This window comes from Carassius gibelio, chromosome B5, assembly GCF_023724105.1.
Source record: "Carassius gibelio isolate Cgi1373 ecotype wild population from Czech Republic chromosome B5, carGib1.2-hapl.c, whole genome shotgun sequence".
NCBI lineage: Eukaryota > Metazoa > Chordata > Actinopteri > Cypriniformes > Cyprinidae > Carassius > Carassius gibelio.
Genome location: NC_068400.1, coordinates 10,520,387 through 10,546,299, shown reverse-complemented (window position 1 = coordinate 10,546,299; position 25,913 = coordinate 10,520,387). Strand labels below are relative to the sequence as shown.

Below are 25,913 nucleotides of genomic sequence, written 5' to 3'. Positions count from 1 at the left end.
ATTGGAGGAGCGGATGGAGACGCCTGCGGTGTAATTGAGCAGCTGAAGCAGGGGATTCTGGTCTGGCTGAGAGACTGAACGCATCTCTGCCGTCTATTACCAGCAGCGGGGGGGATCCAGGTCTGTCCCCACCACAGAACAACATTCAACGAGCACGATGGAAATGGAAAGGGAGCAGAAAGACACAGTTTGGCACCTTAAGAGGAAGAAGTGCAGAAGTATTTGTTGATGGAGAGTAAATGGCTTTGCCGAAGACTGAAAACATCACAGATGTCACATCATGATGGTTATTTGTTCTTTCTCTTTGCTTTAAAAGCTTGGGCTGAGAGGAAGATCTCCAATGAGAAACTGATGATTTAAAGCGCAGTAAACACCAGAAAGATGGACTGAAGGACCTCTGAAGACCTTTCATGTCTAAGGGCTTCAAGTGCAGCTCATTCAATCAGAAATTAGAATTAAAGGACTGTCACATTATACATGTTGAATAACAATCATAGGATCATTCATGTCTGTCTTTTGATTAATTGCTTTTGTTCCCCTTTCGTAAGTAATGTAATGCATAAGTGTAAAATTCATACGAATAAACGCATACATGTAAAATGCATCAATGTACTGTATAATGCATATGTGTAAACTTGTAAATGTACTGTAAAATGCAAAAATGTAAATGCACATTGTAAAATCTGTAAGTGCAAATGCATGAGTAAAATGTAAAACGAAATGCAAATGTAAAGTGCATAAGTTTACTGTAAAATAATTACATTTAAATGTGTAAGTGTAAAATGCATAAATGCAAATGCATTAATGTAAATGCATAAGTGTAAAATTCATAAGCATAAATGTAAAATGTATCAATGTACTGTATAATGCAGAAGTGTTAATTCGTAAATGCATGAGTAAAATGTATTGTAAAATGCAATAATTTAAAATGCATAAATTAACTGTAAAATAATTACATTTAAATGTGTAAGTGTAAAATGCATAAGTATATAATGCATAAACACAAAGGCATAAATGTAAATGCATAAGTGCAAATGAATGTGTAAAATGCATAAATGTGCATAAATCACATGACTGACAAACTGATTTGGCCTATTTTTAGTGTTTTAATCAGATTTCATCAGTAACAGGGTGTAACAGAGCTGGGTAGTAACTAATTACATAATCTGATTCCTAAAATTAAGTACTTGTAATTAGATTAAATGACATTTTAAAATACTTGTGATCAGACTACAGTTACTTTTTTAATGATTACACGATTGATTAATTATGATCTTCAGAGCTTCTTCTGCGCGGCTCCCTGCAGACGGTTGTGTTCCCGCAGCCTGAAACACAGCAGATCATCTGTGAAACACCTCGATCAGAGACAGACCTTCACACTCATTCAGACTGCTCTGACTCACCTGACCGCATTGATCCTGATGAACCCAGAGGCATCGCAGGGGTCGTAGTCGCCCTGCACATCCATACTGTCAAGAGAAAACCAGATCAATACAGCAAGAACCACTGAAAAATCCAAGTATCTGCTCACCAGAGCTGCATTCATTTGATCAAAAATACAGTAAAATAGTGAAATATTATTCTAATGTAAATCATCTGTTTTTTTGTGTGAATCTGTGTTAAAGTGTAATGTATTTCTGTGATGCTCCGCTGTATTTTCAGCATCATTCCTCCAGTCTTCAGTGTCACATGATCTTCAGAAATCATGATAATATGATGATTTACTTCTCAAGAAACATTTCTGATTATTATCAGTGTTGAACACAGTTGTGCTGCTCAATATTTCTGTGGAGACTGTGATGCATTTTATTTTTCAGGATTCACAGATGAAAAGAAAGTATAAAAACCAAGCATTTATTTGAAATAGAAATCTTTAGTCACAATATAAATGTCCTTACTGTCACTTTTAATTAATTCAATGTGTCCTTGATGAATAAAATAATTAAATATATTTTATAATTAATAATTAAATATATATATAAAAAACTTTTTTATATATATATTTTCAACTAGTGCTAGAGTCCTAGTACAGAGCAAGTCCAGAGAAGATCTGGAGCTAAAAGAGTTTCTTTCAAACGGCATCAAACACACAACTTCCTCCAAATGCAGCCATTAGACAGATGGAGCTGCCCTCAGGACACACAGGGGTCAAACCTCAATGATCTCTCTGTTCCTGACATCATCATCACACACACACATCAGACCGAACCCTCTGCGAACACACACCTCACAGAAAACAGGAAATATTTGTCTTTTTACCTGCAGCAAAAGATTTACTTCAAGACCCCCGAGATTTGAAGTTTTTCATGTCAGTGAGTGACACATTTGCATGTTCCTGGTCACATGACGTGCAGGTAAATAAATGCTATTTTTAATACTGTTTTTAATGTTTTATTTTTTCTTTGTAGCTGGACTTTAAAGTGGACCCAAACAAATTATAGTCTGAGTCCACATTACATTCACACATACAGGAACATCTCGGTTAATGGTCTACTTCGACCAATCTACTTCGAGTGTAAACTAAACAAGCGCATGCAATTATTGCATCCAGCTGTCGCTGATCACAGCGTGAGTATAATAAGGCAGCAGGTGCAATGCATAACAGGTTTTCGTTGAGGAGCTGAGCCGGAGACCCGGCAGCTCAGCGGCGGTACACCAACCATGGCGGCGGGACGCGGCATCTCCGTTCCCTCCTTCGGGGAACGAGGGGTTACCATACGTAACCGAGAGGCGCCATGAGCCAGCGCCCAGGAGGATGCAACAGTTCTAATTGAGTGAGCTCGAAACCTGAATGGGCAGGGCACACCCTGTGCCTGATAAGCCAGGGTTATGGCATCCACAATCCAGTGGGCCATCCTCTGCTTAGAGACGGCATTCCCCTTCTGCCGGATTCCATAACAGACAAAGAACTGGTCTGAGGTCCTGAAGCTTTGTGACCAGTCTACCTTGCATCTCAATGCTCGGACAAGATGGAGCAAAGTAGTGGAGTCAGGTCCCAAAGGTTATAGAGGGGGCCAGGAAGGATTTAACCTCATGGCCCCTAGAAGGAACCTGATGATGAGGTCATGCTTACCTCAAGACTTCCCATTCACGGGGTCAAAGTACACTGCAATAGCAGCAACCTGGACTTTGAGGGTGGAGGGAGACAGCCTTTCACCTAGTCACCTAGAACCTCCACGTCCCGTCCAGGGACCAGACATGGAGTTTCCAAAGGCCTGTATGCGGGTCCAAAAGGTGCCCCATCTCTGAGTGAGTAGATCCTTCTTCAGAGGAATCGGCCAAGGAGGGGCTGTCGCGAGGATCACTATTTCGGGGAACCGGGTCTGAGTGGGCCAATTTTGCGCCACTAGCAAGTCTTGCTGTTCGTTCTCCCGGACTTTGAACAGTGTCTGTGCAAGTAGGCTCACTGGGGGAAACGCACTGGGGGAAATGCATATTTGAATAGGCCCTGCGGCCAGCTGTGTGCAAGTGCATCTGTGCTGAGTAGAACAGCAGCTGGCAGTGAGAGGTCTCTGGAGAAGCAAACAGGTCTACCTGAGTGGCTTCGAACCATCTCCAAATCAGCTGGACCATCAGGGGATGGAGTCGCCATTCCTCCGGGAGCATTGCTCGAAACAGTTCATCGGCTGTACGGTTGAGCAGGCCCGGAATATGAACAGCACAAAGTGACCTGAGGAGGTGTTTCAAAGGAGGAGGTGGCGGGGGAGTTGTGACGTGACAACTCTAGGCAATTGATCTGCCAATGCAGCTGCGGGATCATCCAAACCTCTGAGACTGCATGCCCATGGTACGTGGCCCCCCAGCCAGTGGTGGAGGCATCCGTGTAAACCACAGCATGCCAGGAGATCTGTTCTAGGGGCACCCCTGCTGATCTGACCATGGGGTGGGGGTTTGGCGGCAGGCTGGTGTAACTTGGACCCACCTCAGGACTCGGTTATAAAGCCAGTGTTGGAGTGTTCTCATATGTAACAGGTTGAGTGGTGTAAGTGCCGATGTGGCCGCTATATGCCCTAGGAGCCTCTGAAAAAGTTTCAGTGGGACCGCTGTCCTGCCCTTGTACGTATTCAAGCAGGTTAGCACCAATCACACACATCCCTCTGCGAGGCGCATTGTCTGTTTGACTGAATCCGACTCGATAACAAGAAATTAGATCCTCTGCATCGGCGAGAGTTTTCTCTTTTCCCAGTTGACCCAAAAGCCCAACAAGCTGAGGCGCCAGATCACCAGGTCCCTGTGCTCACACAACTGATCTCGAGATTGTGCTAGTATCAGCCAATCATCTAGATGATGAGTTGAGAATGCTTACACCCCTGCTCTCTGAGTGCAACAAGAGCCGCCTCTTTGACTTTCGTGAAGACACGAGGAGACAGGGACAGCCCAAAGGGCAGGACCATGTACTGATATGCCTTTCCTTCGTACACAAACCACAGAAAAGGTCTGTGGTGTGGAAAGATCGTTACATGAAAGTACACGTCCTTCAGGTCAATCGCTGCAAACCAATCTCAGGTACGGATGCCCCCGAAAGCGTTTCTGCGTCAACATCTTGAACAGTAGCTGATGAAGGGCCCGGTTCAAAACTCGCAGATTCAAGATCGGTTGTAACCCACCGCCTTTCTTTGGTTCAATGAAGTAAGGGCTGTAAAACCTGTCCTCATATCGGCTAGAGGGACCGGGTCTATTGCATCCTTTACCAGTAGGACTGGGATCTCTACCCACACAAAAGGGGCATCGGACGCTTTCACTGTAGTGCACTTGTAACTTCGGGGGAGACTGGGGCATCAGCAATGGGACTCCGCCCCCCTGAAGGTAGCAGAGCCTCGTTCACTGCTCCTTCACGGTCATGTTCCCGCAGTGGGGACCATCACCTGTTAATCTGAATTAATTTATCAGTAATAATAAATTATTGTTATTATTTTCTTTATGCTTTTATTATATTATTTTACTATATGTTTACATAAATATACTATTTTAGTAAATATTTGTATTTTATAATTTTTTGAATCTGGTCATTTTATTAATTATTTTATGCCACCAAAATTATGATAATAATACTTAGTTTTTATGTAATATTCTAATATTGTAAAATATTATATTATATGATTGTTTTACATATAATGTTTATCATATTTTTTATATAATAATACAAATAATAATTATTACTATTATATTTTATATTAAATAATTTTTACAAACATATTTTTGTATAATAATATTAATAACCCTTATTATTATTATTACTATCATTATTTCATTCTAAGTATAAAACTGAACAGAAAAATATTATTGTTGTAAATGACAATGGTGCAATAAAAAAAGTGCTAAGAAAGGCAGAGTCTAAATGAATAATGTGGCTTGTTTGTACCTGACCAGCTCCTCGTTGTACAGGGATTTGGGCGACTCTCGGCCGAGGATGTACACCTGACCCTTAAAGACAGACAGCTGCACACGACCCTCCACGTTCTCCTGAGATTTATCAATGCAGTGACGGACGAACTCACACTCAGGACTGTACCAGAACCCTGAGAGAGAGAGAGAGAGAGAGAGAGAGAGAGACAGAGAGATTTAAAACAGCTGTTCCATGTGAATATCTGTTACATTGTAACTTATTTCTGTGATCAAAGCTGATTTTTCAGCATCATTACTCAATGAGCATGCTCTTTTCTGAAGTGTAAATGTGAGTTGGTTTGTGATCGCCGCTCGACCCTGATCCGTACCGTTATAGATGAGCTCGGAGAACTTGATGCCGAGACTCTGTTTGATCTTCCGAACCTCTCGGTCCATCGTGAAGGTCTCGATGTCCAGATGAGCGTGGAGCAGGATGGTTCCTCCAGGGGTTTCGTAGATACCTGATGGGTGAAGAAGATTAAAAAAAATGAATGGTTCAGCCCAAACATAAGAAGAAAACAAGAGTTTTCTGTGCTGATCTCAAAGGAAACACTCCCAATAATTCCGAGTGATTGTTGTCATGACGACGGGTGTTGATGGGCACATTGACAGCTGCCACATGAATAATAATAGAAGAGGAGAGCGTCATCTTCACTCTACCCTGCAATTTACAGAAATGAAGCTTCGCTTGGCTGTCTGAGGGGTCACAGGTGATGATGAACGGACACCTGAACGTCCAGCGGCTGCTGATTGTTCAGAGCTCAGAGCTGACAGACGGGAAGGAAGTCTTTACACAAACACACACCACTATGATTGACTGTGTCCATGCTATAGGCATACACACCATCCAGATTAAAAACCAGGAACAAATCATTTGTCATTTTAATTTAGTTCAGCTTGACATAACACACACACACACACACTCGCTAATACACACACACACACACACACACAGGAAAACCAATCCCTCCTAAAACATTGATGATTCAAACATGAGTTTTGAGCAGTGTAGAGTAGAGCTTGTTGTTTGTTGTTTCTCCAATCACAAATGCAGACATGGTTTTATGTTTACGCAGCGCAATTCGCAACACAACGTGTAAAAAGATAGTATTAGAGTCATTATAATCAGTGATTTATCCACTGGATGCAACAAATCCCTTGTTTGTAATGGGTTTTATTGGTTTTGTCTCGTCGTGCTGGGACACACATCACAGTATGGTGAGGGGCGTAACATTTCCATCACACTCTTGAGGGATTCGTCCAATCAGAACACACTGCATAGCTGGCCAATCAGAGCACACCTTGCTTTTTCAGAACGATGAGCTTTGTAAAAATCGACGCGTTTCAGAAAGGCGGGACATACAGTAACATACAGTATGTGAAAAATTATGTGTTTTTTAACCTTAAACACATAAACACATTTCATTACACCAAATAATGTTCTTGTTAGCAACGTCATGTGACCCCTTTAAACTAAACACAAATTTTAACTGCTGCATTGGCAGCTATCTGAAAAAAGTTGAAAAAGTTGAAGCACTAAAATAGAAGAATCGATTAAAACCAAAATAAACAAAAATGATTAAACCTAAATAATAATATTTTAAAAGAAATGAATAAAAATATAAACAAATTATAAAACCAATAATAGTGTATAAGTAATAATAAAAGAACACTGTTCCCACATTAACATATGCTGCCTTAAATCATGACTTTAATTATTTCACTACATGAGGTTTCTTCAAAACATTCAAGAAATGAAAGTTAAATATTTGAAAAGAATGTTATGGTCTTCTATAATAACAAAAGTGTATCTTAACAGAAATAACAGCATTTAATTTCTAATAAAAACATACTGACCATGTCATGACCTACAGTATTACACTTTTATAAATATTTATAATTATTTTAATATTTTTTATTTTACTTTTAATTTTTAATAGTTAAAATCATGATTTAAACATGTTAATGAAGGACCAGTGTTCTTTTAGTTATATTAATAAATTATATGTGTTTTATTTAATGTTTGAATTAGCGTTTATTTCAATATTTTTACTTTTTGTTTTAATTTTGTTTTTGTAATTTTGATTTGTGCTTTTTGTCATTTTTATTAATTAGGTTGTGATTTGTCAGATTTGTTATTGTTCCTGAACATTAAATCAATGTTTGAGTCTCTTCTGCTCACCAAGGCTACATATATTTGGCCGAAAATGCTAAATGCATGTGATGATGAAGTAACTCTGCGGTGATTTGTTGTTCTGTCAGCGAATGACAGTTTCCGTCTGAACCTCTGTCTCTCCGTCTGAGTGAACGTGACACACATAAACACCAGTTCACTTCATTCTGCTGGACCGTGTCACATAAACACAGGCTGTCAGGGGCTTTATTGAACATCCCAAACGCTGACTTTCAGAAGAATAGGTCTGATCTTCTGTGAACCGTTGGGAAAACAAGACCTTGCGTATTTTTCCAATTCCGACCTGCCACTCCGGAGACAGTGGAGGAAAACGATTTGCCAATCAGAGCGGCGCGAGGCCGACCGACCCCAATACAGAGACATATTCATCTGAATCTGGGATTCTGACACGGCTCCTCAGAAAACATTTGATGGAAGGGAGGAAAAGCTTTTTGTCAACAGTTGGACAAACATGATGAATTCAGACGAGGAATTTAGATAAAGTTCAAAAATCAGGAATTAAAAGCAAAGCGTTTCATTGTAACACTACAGCAAAGAAATTATAATAAAATTAGCACTTTAAAAAATTTGGTGTAGAAGGTATTTTCACTCAGAAATTGATAATAAATTTCACAAACAATTACAAAGAAACTTTTTCGAAGTAGAAGAATTATGTTTTTTTTTTTAAAACACCTAAACATACTTGTAAAACATTTTATTAACAACTTTGAAAAGTCATCTTTTTTTATTGTGTTTAAAAAATATTATTATTATTAGAAAAAAAATATATTTTATTAATTTAACATTATATTAAAATGAGTGTGTATAATTTAATTTATATCTTTTATTTATATTTTAATTTAGTTAATAACAAAAACTAATGTAGGAAGTAGATGTATTATTAACACAAATAAATCAATAATAAATTATATATTAAACAGTGTATAATTTAATATATACATTATTATTTATATATATATTTTTTTTATTTAATTTGACTGATCGTATGTCTATCTTGAATGCAACGAAAGAAGTCCCGGTGGAAGAAGAATCTGATCGATGCATAAATGTAAAATGAGTTGAGATTCGTACCTCTGGACTTCATTCCAATGAAGCGGTTCTCCACGATATCGATTCTCCCCACACCATGCTTTCCACTGTGAACCAGAGAGTGGCTTATTGATCAACACATACATACAAATGCACATATTCTTCAGTGACACATAGACTTACTGTACATGACGTGTGTATGTTAATGTGGATGATTCTGATCAGCTGCTGAACACATGACAGTAAACACTCCTTCATGCTCACCCGATCTCATTCAGATAGCAGAAGATCTCCAGCGGCGTCTCTTTACTCGTTCCTTCCTTAAGATGCGTGACTCTGACTGGAACACCTGAGAGAACCAACACACATCAGTGTGAGGAACATCATCCACATCAGAGAGAGAACAGCTGCTCCAGAAGATCACAGCCAAACCAGACAGAGAACCACAGAACCACAGACGGATGGGGGGATGGAGGATATATGGACGGATGGAAAGATGGATAGATGGATGAACGGATGGATGGGTGGATCGACAGACGGATGGATGGATGACGAAACAGATGGAAAGATAGATGGATGGATCGATGGATAGATGGACGGATGGAAAGACAGATGGAGAGATGGATGGATGGATGATGGGTAGATGGACGGATGGATGGATGATGAGGCAGATGAAAAGATAGATGGATGGATTGATGGATAGATGGACGGATGGAAAGACAGATGGAAAGATGGAAGGATGGATGGATAGATGGATGGATGGAAAGATGGATGGATGACGAAACAGATGGAAAGATAGATGGATGGATGGATGGATGGATGGATGGATGGATGGATGGATAGATGGACGGATGGAAAGACAGATGGAAAGATGGAAGGATGGATGGATGGATGGAAAGATAGATGGAGAGATAGATAGATGGATGGATGGGTAAGATCGACGGATGGATGGATGAAGAGACAGATGGAAAGATAGATGGATAGATTGATAGATAGATAGATAGATAGATAGATAGATAGATAGATAGATAGATAGATAGATAGATAGATAGATAGATAAAGAGACCAACGGATGGATGGATGGATTGATAGTCAGAAGGACAGATGGATGGATGGATGGAGAGAGATGGATGAACGGATGTAAAAATAGATGGATGGATTGATAGACAGACAGATGGATGGATGGATGGATAGATGGACAGGTGGAAAGACAGATGGAAAGATGGATGGATGGATGGAAAGATAGATGGAGAGATAGATAGATGGATGGATGGGTAAGATGGATGGATGGATGAAGAGACAGATGGAAAGATAGATGGATAGATGGATAGATAGATGATAGATAGATAGATAGATGGATGGAGAGACAGATGGATGAACGGATGTAAAAATAGATGGATGGATTGATAGTCAGACAGACAGATGGATGGATGGATAGATGGACAGGTGGAAAGATAGACGATAGATAGATGGATGGATGGATGGATGGATGGATAGACAGATGGATAGATAGACAATAGATGGATGGATGGAGGGATGGATAGACAGATGGATAGATAGACGATAGATGGATGGATGGAGGGATGGATAGACAGATGGATAGATAGACAATAGATGGATGGATGGAGGGATGGATAGACAGATGGATAGATAGACGATAGATGGATGGATGGAGGGATGGATAGACAGATGGATAGATAGACGATAGATGGATGGATGGAGGGATGGATAGACAGATGGATAGATAGACAATAGATGGATGGATGGATAGACAGATGGATAGATAGACAATAGATGGATGGATGGAGGGATGGATAGACAGATGGATAGATAGACGATAGATGGATGGATGGAGGGATGGATAGACAGATGGATAGATAGACAATAGATGGATGGATGGAGGGATGGATAGACAGATGGATAGATAGACGATAGATGGATGGATGGAGGGATGGATGGATAGACAGATGGATAGATAGACGATAGATGGATGGATGGAGGGATGGATAGATAGATGGAATGATAGATGATAGATAGATGAGGGATGGATGGATGGATGGATAGACAGAAAGAGTTTGTTTTTATGTTTTTATGACTACATCTGTTGTTTTTTCAGCTTGAGTAAATTGAGAATGTATTTATCTTTCCTTAAATAAATGAGTGACATCTATTTCATGCGACGTGTGGCTGAAGACTCTAGAGACTGAAATGATCAGATCAGTCTGACTGTATTCCAATCACATCAGCACAAACACCACAGCTCCCACAAATGAGTCAGGCTGAAGAGTGGAGGATAGCGACGGAGGGAGAGAGGGCGGAGAAGACTTTTGAATGAGAAAGAAAAGGATCTGATTAGCATTTAACACATTCCTGAAGGAGAGCCTGCGGTTCTGCTCATCCGTTCAAAGCTGTAAACGCCAAAAACCACAACTTGACGTTTGAATTTATAATCAACAACAGTTTATAGCGACTACGTCTCCAAAAAGAGAAAACCAGCATAAAAGAATCGTAATATTAGTCCATAGACTCTATATTTCAAGACATCTAACGTCATATGTGTGGAATAGACTTCAATTTAAATTGGTTTTCAGTAATAATTTCTCAGATGTGATGCGCCACAATCATCACGTCAGGTTTGGTGTTATTTGACCGTAAGATATGAAGCATGTTAGATGTTAATGACCTCACACGTCACTGGTTCTCGCATTAAAATATATATTTTTAACATGAATATGAAATTCGAATTTAAATGTTGAAAATATGAATCAATATCTGCTAAAAAAAAAAAAACTGCATAGAAGTATCCTAATATTAGCCCATATATAGATAGGCAACTTTTGAAGTGTTATTCAATAATAATTTATTTCATATCAAATATGGTATAGTTACATGTGTTGTCCAGTGTTATTTTAGTATCGGTAAAAACCGGTTTGATTTAGTTTAGATTTTTATATTTCATGTTTTATTTTAATTATTTATTTAATTTATTTTATTTTATTTTTTAAAATATATTTTATAATTTGTTTAAAATATATGTTTTATTATTTTTTATTTCCGTTTAAGGTTGAGTTATTTTAGTGCATAAGTTAAAATGAATAATAATGAGATTTTTATTTTTTAAATACAATTAATTTTATTTCAGTTAGCATTTTTTTATTTTCAATTAATAAAAACCAAAAAATGTATATTTTTGTTTTTAATATTCATTAGGGTTAGCTACGTTAACCCTGGTGTTCTGTGACTGTAAGATATGGCACCAGGTTGGACATTTATGACCTTAAATGTCAACTCTCATGACTAATACAGTCTTTTTAATGACATTTCTTACACTTTTTGAAGCTTATAAGTCACTTTGAACTGTTGTTGCATGAAAAACTTTTGGCCAAACTATTCCCTTGAGAAATATTCTCAGGCGAGAAGTTTTCATATCCAGAGTCCCCGGACCACAGGGCACCCAAAAGACAGACAGACTGACAGACAAAGCCCTGGAGCCCTTCAGATAGTTAATAATTAGATTAAAAGTTCAAATAAATGAAACACTGCATGAAGACAGAGCCACTTCTCTCTCTCTCTCTCTCCACATGCACCGCACTCTTTCTCTCGCTCTTAGAAAAGCAACAATAGGACAGAAGACACAGTTGTAGGAAAAATTACCGCTTTACATTTTTCCACTCTTTCCCCGTCTTTCGCGCCGTTCTCCTTTTGAGGAGCAGCAGAAGACATTGCAAAGAAACGGGGGTTAAAATGACAAGAGGGAAAAGGTTTGGTCGTTAAAATTCTTTTTTTCTGTGCTGAGAAAGTGAGGAGAAGAAAAGACGGAGCAGAATAGAAAGATAAACCAGGTCTTTACAGGAGCGGGCCGGCGACGGGGGGCTTCTATTGTGAGAATCACTAAAACAGCTTTTCTCATGGACATTAAATGGACGTGCTCAAATATCTATGAATACTGATGGCCGATCAAAACGGATCATAGAGCACAATGACATCGCTGTCTGATAAAATCACATTACTAGGTCACTCGGGGTCCCACACTACCATTGAAATTCTAATTCTGCAAATATGGGAACCGAAGGTCGACTCCTTCACGCACTTTGTTTAAGTGTCTGGAAACAGTTTCTTTGAGAAACCAGCGCTGACTGACCGAAACACACGCTGCTTCATTATACACTCTACAGCACATCTCCACTGCACTGAGATGCATGTAAAGAACAGATACATGTAAACAACTGCAAATATGTATATGTGCATGTGTGTGTGTGTGATGCATGGCTTCAGTGGTAAACTACTATGAGGTTTGTGCCTGTAAACAATAACAAAAGTGTGTTATATAACGGCTCTGAGACACTTTGACTGACCTTTAGTGAAGTGTATCTCCAGCAGGTCTGGCTCATTGGGAGAATCCTCCGGGTTCTTGGTCATCTGATAGAGATCTGGAGGAGCGTGAGTCTGACAAACAGCATTCATTCATCAGCTTTATGACTTTAGTGACTTTAAAGGCTAACTTATATGTAGTTCTGTCAAACGATTAACTGCATCCGAAGTAAAAGTGTTTGTTACATAATATATGTGTGTGTGTACTGTGTATATTTATTAGGTTTATATACTGTAAATACACACACATACGGAATATGTTTCTTAAATACACACTGTTTGGATGTGTATCTATAGAAACATAATAAATATACTATGTAAACAAAAATGTTTACATTGAATGCGATTTATCGCGATTAATCATTTGACAGAACTACTTAAATGTTTCATTAAAATCAATCAACATGATTGTAGAATACAAAAAAAAAAAAAAAAAATCTAAATTAAATACTTTCAAATATTTCTATCTGCACTTCATGTGACATTAAATGGCATCAGAGAACCGTAAAACATGTAAATGTGTTGAAATATTATATATACAATATAAAATACAAAATATATAAAAGATGCATATGGTCCAGAAACATTATATCTCACAATTTTTACTTTGTATCTCATAATAATTTAGAGTTTATATCTATTCTCGCAATTCTAAATTTAAATCTTGCAATTTTGACTTTATATCTCAAAATTTTGACTTCATCTCAAATTTGAGTTTATATTTAAATTTTGAGTATATGTCTCCACTTTGAGTTTATTACTTTATTTTTAGGTTTTTTTTTCTCATAATTGGGATGAAAAAGTAACAATTGTATGTGCAATGTTCTCTAAGAATCACATCTCATGGTTTCCACTGTGCTTTGCCAAAAAATGTGAGAAAAAAAATAAGAAGTGTGAGATGAAAAGTTATCTTTTTGAATTTTTTTAATCGGTGGCAGAAACTGCCTTTTTGTATGTTCTGAAAACATTATTTTTGAACATTCAAAACATCAATTTTTTCAACGTTTTTCGTTTTGTGAACATTGTATCATTTTGAATACATTACGGCAACGTAACTTTTGAGTGTTCTCCGAATGCTCTGATACAAGTAACATTTAAAAAGTGTTAGATGAACATCTAACTAAAATGTAAAAAAAAAAAAATTCCATGAACAATAAAAGAATAAGAATATTTTTGTTTTCAGAACATTCCAGAGCACATCAAACATTCAGTTTGTGCATAACTTCTGCTCGAAACAGAAATCACTGCTAAAGTGCTGTCAAATCCTGCAGCCGAATGGGTGCATTTTGATCAGTTCTGATTGGACTGACACCTTTTGCAGGACAAAGTACTTTGCTTCATGCAAAAAACATTTATTTATTGTCATGTGAGCAAAAGATGAAAATAAAAAGCCACATGGTTTAAAAACCCATCAAGTCTTCATGTCAGACAGATGTACTTCCACTCGGTGAAGCCAGGGGTTTCTCTCCTCCTGCTGTGTGTGTGTGTGTGTGTGTGTTACCCTGCCAATTACCACAGATTACAGCGGGATGACAGTCTGTGTGTCCTGAGCTGAAGCAAATTGCAGGGGAACTATGCAAAATAACCACCGGGTGCATTTAAATGGAAACCTTTACCAGACAAACATCATCACACGATAACTAATCTCTGTCCAATGCACGTCCGTCTTTACTGTTGCTTTAACTAAACGCCGTCTCTGACCGCGCTGCGCTACTTTCTTTATTTTCTGCTTCACTAGTATCTGTCCTGAGACAAAACTGGTGAAATGGCCTTAAAAGCCATTTGAAGAAGCGTCTGGAAGGATCAAATTAATGGGTAGAATTTAACACAAGAGACTGAACGGGTCTAAACGCTGTTTGTGTGTTTTATCAGATGTATAAATCCATGCATCAAGTGTGATGCTATTTCAACGCATGGCTTGTTACGTTACTGTGTGAAACACAAGGCTTATCCCATAAATGAAATTAACATGTTGTTGTTTTTTTGTCTGCAATAAGCTTGGTATATTTTAAGCCCTTACCAGTTTTCTGCCTCTTCCTGCAGTGTGAAATATTTTATTGTTAACATTATATACCATACACAAAAAAGCTAGACTAAACTAAATTATAACTGTGCTGATTGGTTGAGCCCAGCTCACATCAAAGTTATGAATAAATGTTCTTCCAGTAAAATTAATAAAATGTTCATTCAGTTATCTGATCTTTAATAAACTACTCAAAAAATTAGCAAAGAAGCATTATTTATACATCCAAGCTTACAAAAATATGTTCTAGAAACATTTGTCTAATGTTCCCGTTATTTATTAACATTAATTCTGAATGTTTTAGAGACGATTGCTCCTGGTTATGTGAACGTTATAGAAACGTTTCTTTTGAATTTTCTCTGAACGCTCTAAAACATGTATGTTTTTGTGTTAATGTGTTACTGGAAGAACGTCTGTTCATAACGTTGAGAGAACACTGACAGAACATTAGATACGTTTCTGAGATTGTTCCCAGAGAACATTCAAACGTAACATTCTCACAATGTTTGCTAAATGATACAATGGAGCGTTCCCTTAACAGTCAAATGATCAAAGAAAAACATGTTTAAAATCTGGATATTTTGAACTTTTGTATAACTTAATTGTTACATTAGCTAAACGCTTTTGGGATATTTCTGCAGTCAATACAGCAATTCGTGTAAAAACTGGGAAAACTATAAATTCCTTTTTTCTCACTATAAAGTGTAAAAATCTTTTCTTAAATATAGAAATAAAAAACAAATGAAAAAAATTGTGAAAAGTGAAATATCAACTCATATAATTTCTACAATAAATTAAGTATTAAATCTGTATAATGTCAAAATATGACCTTAAAATTAAATGCATGAACTGAACTAACCAAATCTGCCTTTTTTCTTTATAAAAAACAAATTTAACAATTTACTGCATCACAAGCAATTATTTGACTCTCGGTGTGATGATCATCTGTCATATTTAAGATCAATAACGTTTAAGTTTATGGTCTCAGTGTCCTGAAATGTTCTTTATTCATCTAATGTTTCAAAGTTTCCACTTGTTTCATGCAAAAGTAACGTTGCAATGATGTCTGCAAAATGATCAAATGTAACATTTTCCTAACGTTCTGTTTTTTTGTTTTTTACTTCAACTTAACTATAAAGTGATGATTTGTTGAGCTTGTTGAATGCTGTCAAGATCCCAGTTTATGTAAAAATGGAAAGCTTGACTGCATCACATTACAGAGCTGAGCGGTGTCTTCCGCTGATGAGGATCAGGTGAAGCTCAACACATTTCAGCGCTTGATATAATGTGATGGGATCAATGCATTTCAATTCTGCCCCCCTGCTGCTGGATCTGGTCTGCCCCTTTAACCCCGCGAGACAGGCGAAGGTGGGAATAATCCACAGAGAGAAGGCATTGGTGGCAAATGGTCCGTGAAGAGAAGCATCATGTCACCGGTGCGCGCTTTATTCAGCTGGCCGTATATTGTTGTCCTGCGAGGCGGCTGAGCGCACATCCTGAAAGACGGCCGCCGCATGAACTTACAGCAAGTAAATTTCTCTCTTTCCACACGTTAGCTGCCTCATTTGCTTTCAATCAAAGCCCGGAGTCGAAAGAGACGAGGAAAGCAAAAAAAAGGTGTCAGAGAGTGGAAAGAATGAGTGAAGAGATGAAAGTAAAGCAGTGAAATCTGGCCACTGGATTGGAAGTGACGCGTAAATCACTGTGTCCTGAACCCAGACAGAGACATTCTCCTTCTGATGAGAGAAGATGACCTGCATCAGCATCTTAATAACCCTGAGATCCTTAACCCTATTCCTGAAGCCTCAGAATGACGTCAGATATATCTCCAGATGAGCTCTCACTGGACTGAAGCAGCTCAGCTTTACTGGATTCTCCATCAATCATGTTTTAGAGTCTCAAATCTGATCCTCAGGAGCGTTTGAGGAGCTTTTTTCTTTTCAGCATCTGCACCAGATTCATATTTTGCTCAGTTTGAGTTCCTGTATAAATTTGAGCGGTTTTTGTCTAATATTCTCACTATATTAGACTATATGAGCCAGAAAAGCCTGATGATAAAATATTACACTTAAAAAAAACATATCTTTACAGACTTTTTCATAATTCTTTCTTGGAATTCTGAGCTTTCATCTTGCATCCTGTTCTTTTTTTCACCACATAAAAAAAAAAAAGAAAATGTTGAAAAATGATGGTGGAAAATAAGGCATCCAAAGGATATTCAGAAGTGTGTTGATATTAATTATGAGTAACTGTAGTTTAAAGCTCCATGTCTAAATATAATTGGTCTAAAGGGTTAATAAGTGGTTCCATTTCAAATGCTATTATTTTAGGTCGCAAAGGGTTAAAAACATTCAATACAAAATCACATGCATGCAATGCCTCATGAAAGCTTGTTTCCGTCAGTTTTTAGTTTATATCTCACAAATCTGATTTATTTTTCATGTGGTTCTGAGAAAAAAAATCAGAACTGAATCACACAGAAGTTAAAATTAAATATATTTTTGAGATTTAAAAAACATTTAGTATCAGCCGCCTTATACTAAAATATACTTAAAAATGGATTTCAGAGCAAAACATATAAATATATTTCTAATCTTAAAGTAGACAACATTAAGGACAAATGCGAATGTAGATGGAATAGCTCACTAGAGATCAAAACTAGATTTATAATAATATATTTGCATAAAAATTTCAAATGTGTTACATGTTAACATGCAATCATTAAATAAATCGTTTATCTTCATATAAGAATGTTTTTTCCCGGACTGAACAAATATATGAAGGGCTAAAAAATATTCTTAAATGTTTTTAAAAAATATATTTATATTTTTTAAATGTATTTTCAAACAAAATGACCAAAACATATATCAGTAGAAAATAGATAATATATTTTTGGGGATTTTTTTTTTTTTTTTTTGCCATATGGGTATGAACGGAAATAATTTTGCTTTAGTCGATTCTCCAGATATCTTTTTTTTTTATCATCTTCAAATGCGAGAAAAACAAAGTTATTATGAGAAAGGTTAATCTGCAGAGGTTTGTTCATAATGATCTCTTACCTTCGGATTCTCCAGAATTCCAGATTCATAACTGTTGAAAGAGATTTTTATTAAGTTTTTGAAATGCTAAGAATACATGCAGGTAAAAAAGTAGTTGTTCTCTCTCTGTGATGGACTTCACCTGATGTGCATGAGATTTGCATCCATGCTCCACGGTGCCTTCGGCGTGACAGGAACAGGAATACCTTGTTTCTGAGCAAACACAACAAACATATGAGCTACAGGACACAGTTTAAACAATTTTCACTCACAAATTGCAAGTACATTTCCCAAAGACACGAACAGTAACACAACAGATGCATGTGAAGTGCCTTCAGGAAACATCTGAACCTCCATAAACAGAATATATACAGTGATTCTTTATATCTGCAACACAGAGCGACTCTGATCAGTGTCAGAATCCACAGAGATTAACCCTGAGACACCAAGACAAGTGACTTCAGACAGCAGGCTGAAGAAGAAGAAGAAGAGATATTATTAAAGACAGAGTCGAGGAGCGCCATCTAGTGGAGAGAATCAGGACTGAATCAGAGGAGTGTGTGCTCCTTTAAATTACACAAACATTCACTGAAATAAAATATAAACACTTACAGTACTAGAACACTAAAACTGAAATCAAAATGAATTAAAATAAAAGCCATAAAAAACGAAAACACTAATTATTACTAATTATTCAAAACTGTATCTCGAAATTACTTAAATAACATTATAACCCATTAATATAACAATTTGACTCCTAGATAATAACCGAAAGCCCTACAAAATATTTGACATTGCTTTTTTTATTTACAGGCATTAGGAGTGAAAATATTTGAAATATAATTACAGCAAATATTAAACTAATTCTGAAGTTAAGTTCTGTCTTTGTGACGGATTTGCATTCCTTTATAATTCACAGATTTTCACAGATATTTGAAAATAATTTAATGCAGATAATTAAATTAATCAAAATGAGCTATTTCTAATTGATACAATATTTCAAAGCTTGTCATAACGGAGAAAAATAAATATTATATATATAGTTATTAATTATAGAAATTAATTACAGACTTTTCCAGGTCTAGAATTCTCAAATTCTCTATAAAATTATCTACATTTTATAGATGTTTTAGCTAATTTTAAATTCTTTTATTTGTCTTATTTGCAATGGTTTTAAATCATCTTTTCTGGCCCCTGTTGAGAACCACTGCTGTCGAGCTATAAAGAGAACGAGGGCATCTTTGAAAGAAATTGACGAATGTTTGCTTTCGTATTAATTGCAGTCTTGTGTATCCTGAGAAAGTAGTCTGGAGAGAAAGAGAGCTGCACCTCAGCATACTCCATCAGGTCCGTCCGGCCCCGGAAACGTGTGTAAAACTCTGGGATCCTCCACGGAGCGATGATCTGAGACGCAGACATGAAGACCATCAGAGACAGACGAGGGCTTCGTAATAACTCTGTGATGATCTGATCTCACCTGCACTTCAGGATAGAGCGCATAACACGACAGCTCGAAGCGGACCTGATCATTCCCCTGCACACACACACACACACACACATTTACACACTTCCTCACACTAAACCAGACATCACGCTCAATTTAGTGGAATTGTGATTTATGCATCATCTGAAGCTGAATAAATGATCTCTCCAGTGATGTGTGGTTTGTTCGGAGGACAATATTTGTCTGAGATACAACTATCTGAAAATCTGGAATCTGAGGGAGCAAAAAAATCTAAATATTGAGAAAATCATCTTTACAGTTGTTCAGATTAAGTTCTTAGCAATGAATATTACTAATCAAACATTACGTTTTTTATATATTTACGGTAGGACATTCACTGAATATCTTGATAGAATGTGATCTTTACTTAATATCCTAATGATTTTTGGCATGAAAGAGAAATGTATAATTGTGACCCAAACAATGTATGTGTACTGAGTTTCAGGAAATAATGATATCCACATTTTCTGTGGATTTAAACTCCATTCTCAGTTGGTGTTAATTAAACAATTAATGTAATTATAAATATAAGAGTAGAGAGAAATGTCTATTTGTAATTAAAGGTAATTCTATATAATTATGAATCCTGCTGAATCGCTTCTACAGATGAGAAACTGATCTGCTGCTGCCATCTAGAGCTGAAACACACTGAAGATGCTCTCAGACACACACACACACACACACACACAGCTTTACAGGAGATCACAGGGGAAACATCCTTTATTTGAACTAAAAGACTTGATTTCTGAAGATCATGTGACACTGAAGACTGGAGGAATGATGCTGGAAATACAGCGGAGCATCACAGAAATACATTACACTTTAACACAGATTCACACAGAAAACAGATGATTTACATTAGAATAATATTTGACAGTTTGTACTGTATTTGTGATCTAACAGCCTAAAGTAACAGTGACTCTGAGTGTTAAACTGTTCATATTCAACTGAGCTCTTCCTATCATTTGCATGTTATTCTGTTATTAATGTAAGGTGTTTTCACAAATGTGTGCAGCACAGAAGCAGTCATCAGTGTCACAGACGTATATTTGTAGAAATACACAACAATACATTGTATGAGTCACAATTATACATTTCTCTTTTATGCCAAAAATCATTAGGATATTAAGTAGAGATCATGTTCATGAAGATATTAAGTAATTTTCCTACCGTAAATATATAAAAACTTCATTTTTGATTAGTAATATTCATTGCTAAGAACTTCATCTGAACAACTTTAAAGATGATTTTCTCAATATTTAGATTTTTTTGCTCCCTCAGATTCCAGATTTTCAAATAGATGTATCTCAGACAGATATTGTCCTCCGAACAAACCACACATCACTGGAGAGATTATTTATTAGATATGAATCTCAATCTCATAAAACTGACCCTTGACTGGTTTTGTGCTCCAGGGTCAGAACTCTGTGTGTCTGCGTCTGGAGCAGGTTTATTACACTTAAGTGTAAAGTGTTAAGTCTAAAGTGTTCAGTGTTCAGTGTTCAGTGTAAAGTGTTAAGTGTAAAGTGTTAAGTGTAAAGTGTAAAGTGTAAAGTGTTAAGTGTTAAGTGTTAAGTGTTAAGTGTAAAGTGTAAAGTGTAAAGTGTTAAGTCTAAAGTGTTCAGTGTTCAGTGTTCAGTGTAAAGTGTAAAGTGTAAAGTGTTAAGTGTTAAGTGTAAAGTGTAAAGTGTAAAGTGTTAAGTCTAAAGTGTTCAGTGTAAAGTGTAAAGTGTAAAGTGTAAAGTGTTAAGTGTTAAGTGTTAAGTGTAAAGTGTTAAGTGTTAAGTGTAAAGTGTAAAGTGTAAAGTGTTAAGTGTAAAGTGTTAAGTCTAAAGTGTTCAGTGTTCAGTGTAAAGTGTAAAGTGTAAAGTGTTAAGTGTAAAGTGTAAAGTGTAAAGTGTAAAGTGTAAAGTGTAAAGTGTTAAGTGTAAAGTGTAAAGTGTAAAGTGTAAAGTGTAAAGTGTAAAGTGTTAAGTGTAAAGTGAGCACCTTTCCTGTGGCTCCGTGAGAGACGTACTGTGCTCCTTCTCTCCGGGCGATCTGCACCTGTCTGCGGGCGATGCACGGCCGGGCGATAGATGTGCCCAGCAGATACCGGTCCTCATAGACAGCATTGGCCTGCACCGAGGGCCAGATGAACTCCTGAACAAACTCTGAGCGCAGGTCCTCGATGAACACCTACAGCACACACACACACACAGCTCTCGATGAACACCTTAAGCACACACACACACACACACACACACACACACACACTGAGCTCTCGATGAACACCTGGAGCACACACACAGCTCTCGATGAACACCTGAAGCACACACACACACACACACACACACTCTCTCCTCTCACCTTCTTGGCTCCAAGTGTCTCTGCTTTCTTCCTCGCAGCATCAAAGTCCTCTTCCTGTCCAATATTGGCCTTCAGTGTAACACAGAGTGATGTCATTAATCACAGGAGGAGAATCTGAAGAGTCTGAGGAAACCAGCTTCAGGAGATTTCTGAGTTTTCTCAACTTCTTCTTGCATAAACTTGATTCTTTACAGGGTTTGACTTTTGGCTTTTAAATTAAAATTACATTTAGCAGACGCTTTTATCCAAAGTGACTTACAGTGCATTCAGGCTATCAATTTTTACCTATCATGTGTTCTATTAACTAAATTAACTAAAAATGTAATTAAATTAAACATTTACTTCTTTAAAGTCAGCTGTTTTGTCTTTTTGCCAAACTGGGAATTAACGAGTTAATTAAAATTAATAATTAATTTAACTTAATTTAACTATTAACTGACATCAGAGAACCGTGAACATGAAAATGTGTTAAATAAAATAATTCAATTAACCTGACATTTACTTCTATAGTGTTATAATTAATAAAAACATTTTAGATTACATGAAGTATTAAATTAAATATCTGATTAAACAAATCCTTAATAGAGATTACGGAGTAAAAATAATCATCTATGTGCATTAAACGCAGAGCAGAAGAATGAGTTTAGTTTATGTCTTGTGTGTGTAGATCTGTTGCTCAAACAGTAATGTGTGATACTAGCAACCTCAAGTTCATGGATTCCAACCCTAGAGAATGACTGTAATGCACATTCATTAATCATTCATTGTTGTTTGTAATTTAAACCAGTTTCTCTCTCTTTTCACCGCCTTGAATCACACCATTCACAATTATCCCTGCACTTCCTCAACGCTTCTGAGAAACTCTGCTCTTTCACCATCTGCATCACCTTCCTCTCTCTTCTGACTCATAATCAGGGAGCACTTCTCTTTTCTTCTAATATTACACAGTGGATGCTTAAAACCTGTTTTTATATAACCAACATCACACATTTCTTAATTGAGGAATTCTCCAAAATATCACCATTGTTTTTCTCGTTTATTACCATGAAGCTGCTTTACAACCTTCACTGTATAATCATTTTCAATTAATCCTAGTGCCTTTTGAATACATATTGTCTTAAATATACCTCCATAATGGGACATGAAAACACACAACAAAATAAATTATTAAAACTTATACTAAAATTAAAATTAAAAGGAAAAGGGAAAAATTAAAATATAAATGAAAACTATTTAAAAAAAAATTATTCTAAATATGAATTACCATCATACAAACATATAATATAAAATAAATAATACTACAAAGAAGAAAATAATAAATGACATAAAAACATTTTATTTCAGCTTATTTCCAAGGGAACATTTCTCCTTTTCATGTAGTTTTGAGTGCTTAGAAAAGCACCATAGAAATTTAAGGAATTATTAATATTATTGTTATAATTATTATTATTATCTTTAACTCGATGTACTAAAATAACTCAAATTAAATTACAATTATTAAAAACTATATAGATATATTTATAAACAAGAAACACTAATAAAAATTATAAAAACATTACTAAATTATAATAACAACAATAAAAGTATAATAATATAATAATTACTAAACAAAACAAAATCACTAAAACTAAAAAAATATGCAAAATGAAAAAATCTAAGTAAAATTAAGCATTAAATATATAAAAAATAAAATCAAATACAAAATATTCACTCAAACTATTATTCACTTTAAATATAATCTGTAATAGATAAATACACTGTGGAGGTTTGAATGTTGACTTTAGAAATGTGTTCGTGTGCAGCTCTGGACTCAGACAGGCCTATTGTTCCTCTCGTGCTTCTGCTGCGATCAGCCCATGAACACACACACACACACACACCTCTAACCCAAACCGCCCAACCGCTGCTGAGTGTGCAAGTCTTCACAAGCCTGGGCTCAGCGTGAGAATACAATCACTTCACAAACACTTCCTGCTAACACTGAGCAGATCCCTGACGGAGATCATGTGACGTGATGTGGAGCAGTTACCAGGTAAGCGATGACATCATAGCCCTGCTCCTTCAGCCACAGCAGAATACAGGAGGTGTCCAGACCCCCGCTGTAAGCCAGAACCACTGAGCCCTTCGACATCTGACCGCTCTGGAGAGAGAGAGAGAGAGAGAGAGAGAGAGAGAGATGGAGAGAGAGAGAGACATAGACACAGAGAGAGAGAGAGAGATGGAGAGAGAGAGAGAGAGAGATGGAGAGAGAGAGAGACATAGACACAGAGAGAGAGAGAGAGATGGAGAGAGAGAGAGAGAGACACACACATACACAGACAGAGACACACAGAGACACAGATACACACACAAACACACACACACACACACAATATCATTATCCTGCAATATCACAAATAAAATATTATTTATTGCAACATTTATAGACTTTATCCTTTTTTTGCCACACAGTTTAGAGAAAACAATTTTTCTTATATTTGTTTTTCCAAAAGCAAAACATAAAATACTTTTTTGTTAGCTAGTTGCCAAAGCAACATTTTACATTTACATTAAGTTTTACTTAAAAGAACTTAAAATAAATTAACATAAAAAAATATATATTAACATCACATACTAATATAAAAAAGACAAAAAAACAATAATAAAAAACACTAAAACTAACTACGATTAAAAGGAAAAGGTAAACTATATACTTAAACTATAAAATATCAAATAATTTATGCTATAATGTTTATAATATAAAAAAAATAGTTAGATGAAATAAAAAAAATAATTATTGAAAAATAATTCAGGTTATTATATTGAATGAAAATGTGAAATAAATTATATTAAATTAAATTTTAAAAAAATATTTATAATTTTATTCCAGATAATTCCCAAGGCAACACTTCTCATTTCTATTTATTTTAACTTGATGTATTAACATAAGTACAAATAAATTAAAAACAACAAAAACTAATAAAAAATGACAAAAATGAATAACAAAATCACTAAAACTTTAGCTACATTTATAAATAAAATGGAGTTCAAAATATCAACAGAAACTACAGTAAAGCAGCATGTTTCAGTCTGAGATGCAGTGAAGCACTGCTGATATTCAACTGTAAGAGCAGCTGATGATTAATAGCATCAGTTTATGAATAACTGAGATAGTTTAACAGTTTACAGATCAAACTGCAAATAAACGCACTTTTGAATTCTACATTCATATACATAAGATGTTATTCTCATTAGACCTGCAGAAATAAGATGAGAATCAGCAGAAATATCGATCATTTAATATCACTCTTCAAATAAACAACGACCTGTTACTGTAAAGAAACACTGAATAAATCACGTCAGAATCAAATGCACGCGAAAGAATAAATACATGATACATATGAAGGCAGTAACTCACCTGAACACAGAAGGAAATAGAAATTAATTATGGATCAGATCCGAATCCAAATCCAGTTTGGCTGCCTGCAAAGTCCACGTGCTCTGTTATATTCTGCGCGTGCTCTCTGACCCCGCCCCCCGAACACACGAGCCAATCAGATAGCGCGCGCGCACGCACACACACACACACACACACACACACACACACACACCATCATCATCATTATTCCTCCAGTCTTCAGAGTCACATGATCTTCAGAAATCATTCTAAAATGATGATTTACTATCAAAGCTGAAACTGTTTTTTTGGTTTCTATTTTTTAAAAGATTTCTATTTTGAATGAATGCCCTTCTGTTTTACTTTTTATTCAACAAATAATCCTGAAAAAAAAGGATCACTGCTTCCAAAACAAGTTTCAACACTGAAAATAAATCATCATATTATTCTGATTTCTGAAGATCATGTGACACTGAAGACTGGAGGAATGATGCTGAAAATACAGCGGAGCATCACAGAAATACATTACACTTTAATGTATATTAAAATAGAAAAATGTATTTTGCATCATAATAATATTTCACAATATAATTTCCCCCCCTGTATTTTTCATCAAATAAATGCAGCTTTGATGAGCAGAAGAA

At 36.3% G+C, this 25,913-nt stretch overlaps 1 protein-coding gene across 1 annotated transcript; it reads right to left on the bottom strand.

Annotated features, from left to right (window-relative positions):
- Positions 1–1,086: 1,086 nt before the first annotated feature.
- LOC127958416 (argininosuccinate synthase) lies at positions 1,087–25,408 on the bottom strand. The gene is made up of 15 exons (XM_052557274.1): positions 25,291–25,408; positions 23,923–24,033; positions 21,894–21,962; positions 21,534–21,722; positions 19,518–19,574; positions 19,370–19,444; positions 18,183–18,253; positions 18,062–18,092; positions 12,964–13,054; positions 8,873–8,957; positions 8,651–8,715; positions 5,715–5,846; positions 5,363–5,519; positions 1,404–1,469; positions 1,087–1,325 (listed from the first exon to the last, which is right to left on the bottom strand). The coding sequence occupies exons 2-15, from the start codon at positions 24,022–24,024 to the stop codon at positions 1,277–1,279; spliced, it is 1,239 nt and encodes a 412-aa protein (XP_052413234.1). The 5' UTR covers positions 24,025–24,033; positions 25,291–25,408; the 3' UTR covers positions 1,087–1,276.
- Positions 25,409–25,913: the final 505 nt, after the last annotated feature.

Coding starts and splice junctions, on each gene's coding strand:
- LOC127958416 (XM_052557274.1), bottom strand. CDS start 24,024: ATGTCGAAGGGCTCAGTGGTTCTGGCTTACAGCGGGGGTCTGGACACC. Junction 21,723..21,893: donor AGACACTTGGAGCCAAGAAG/GTGAGAGGAGAG, acceptor TGTGTGCTGTAG/GTGTTCATCGAGGACCTGCG. Junction 19,445..19,517: donor CGCTCTATCCTGAAGTGCAG/GTGAGATCAGAT, acceptor TCTGCGTCTCAG/ATCATCGCTCCGTGGAGGAT.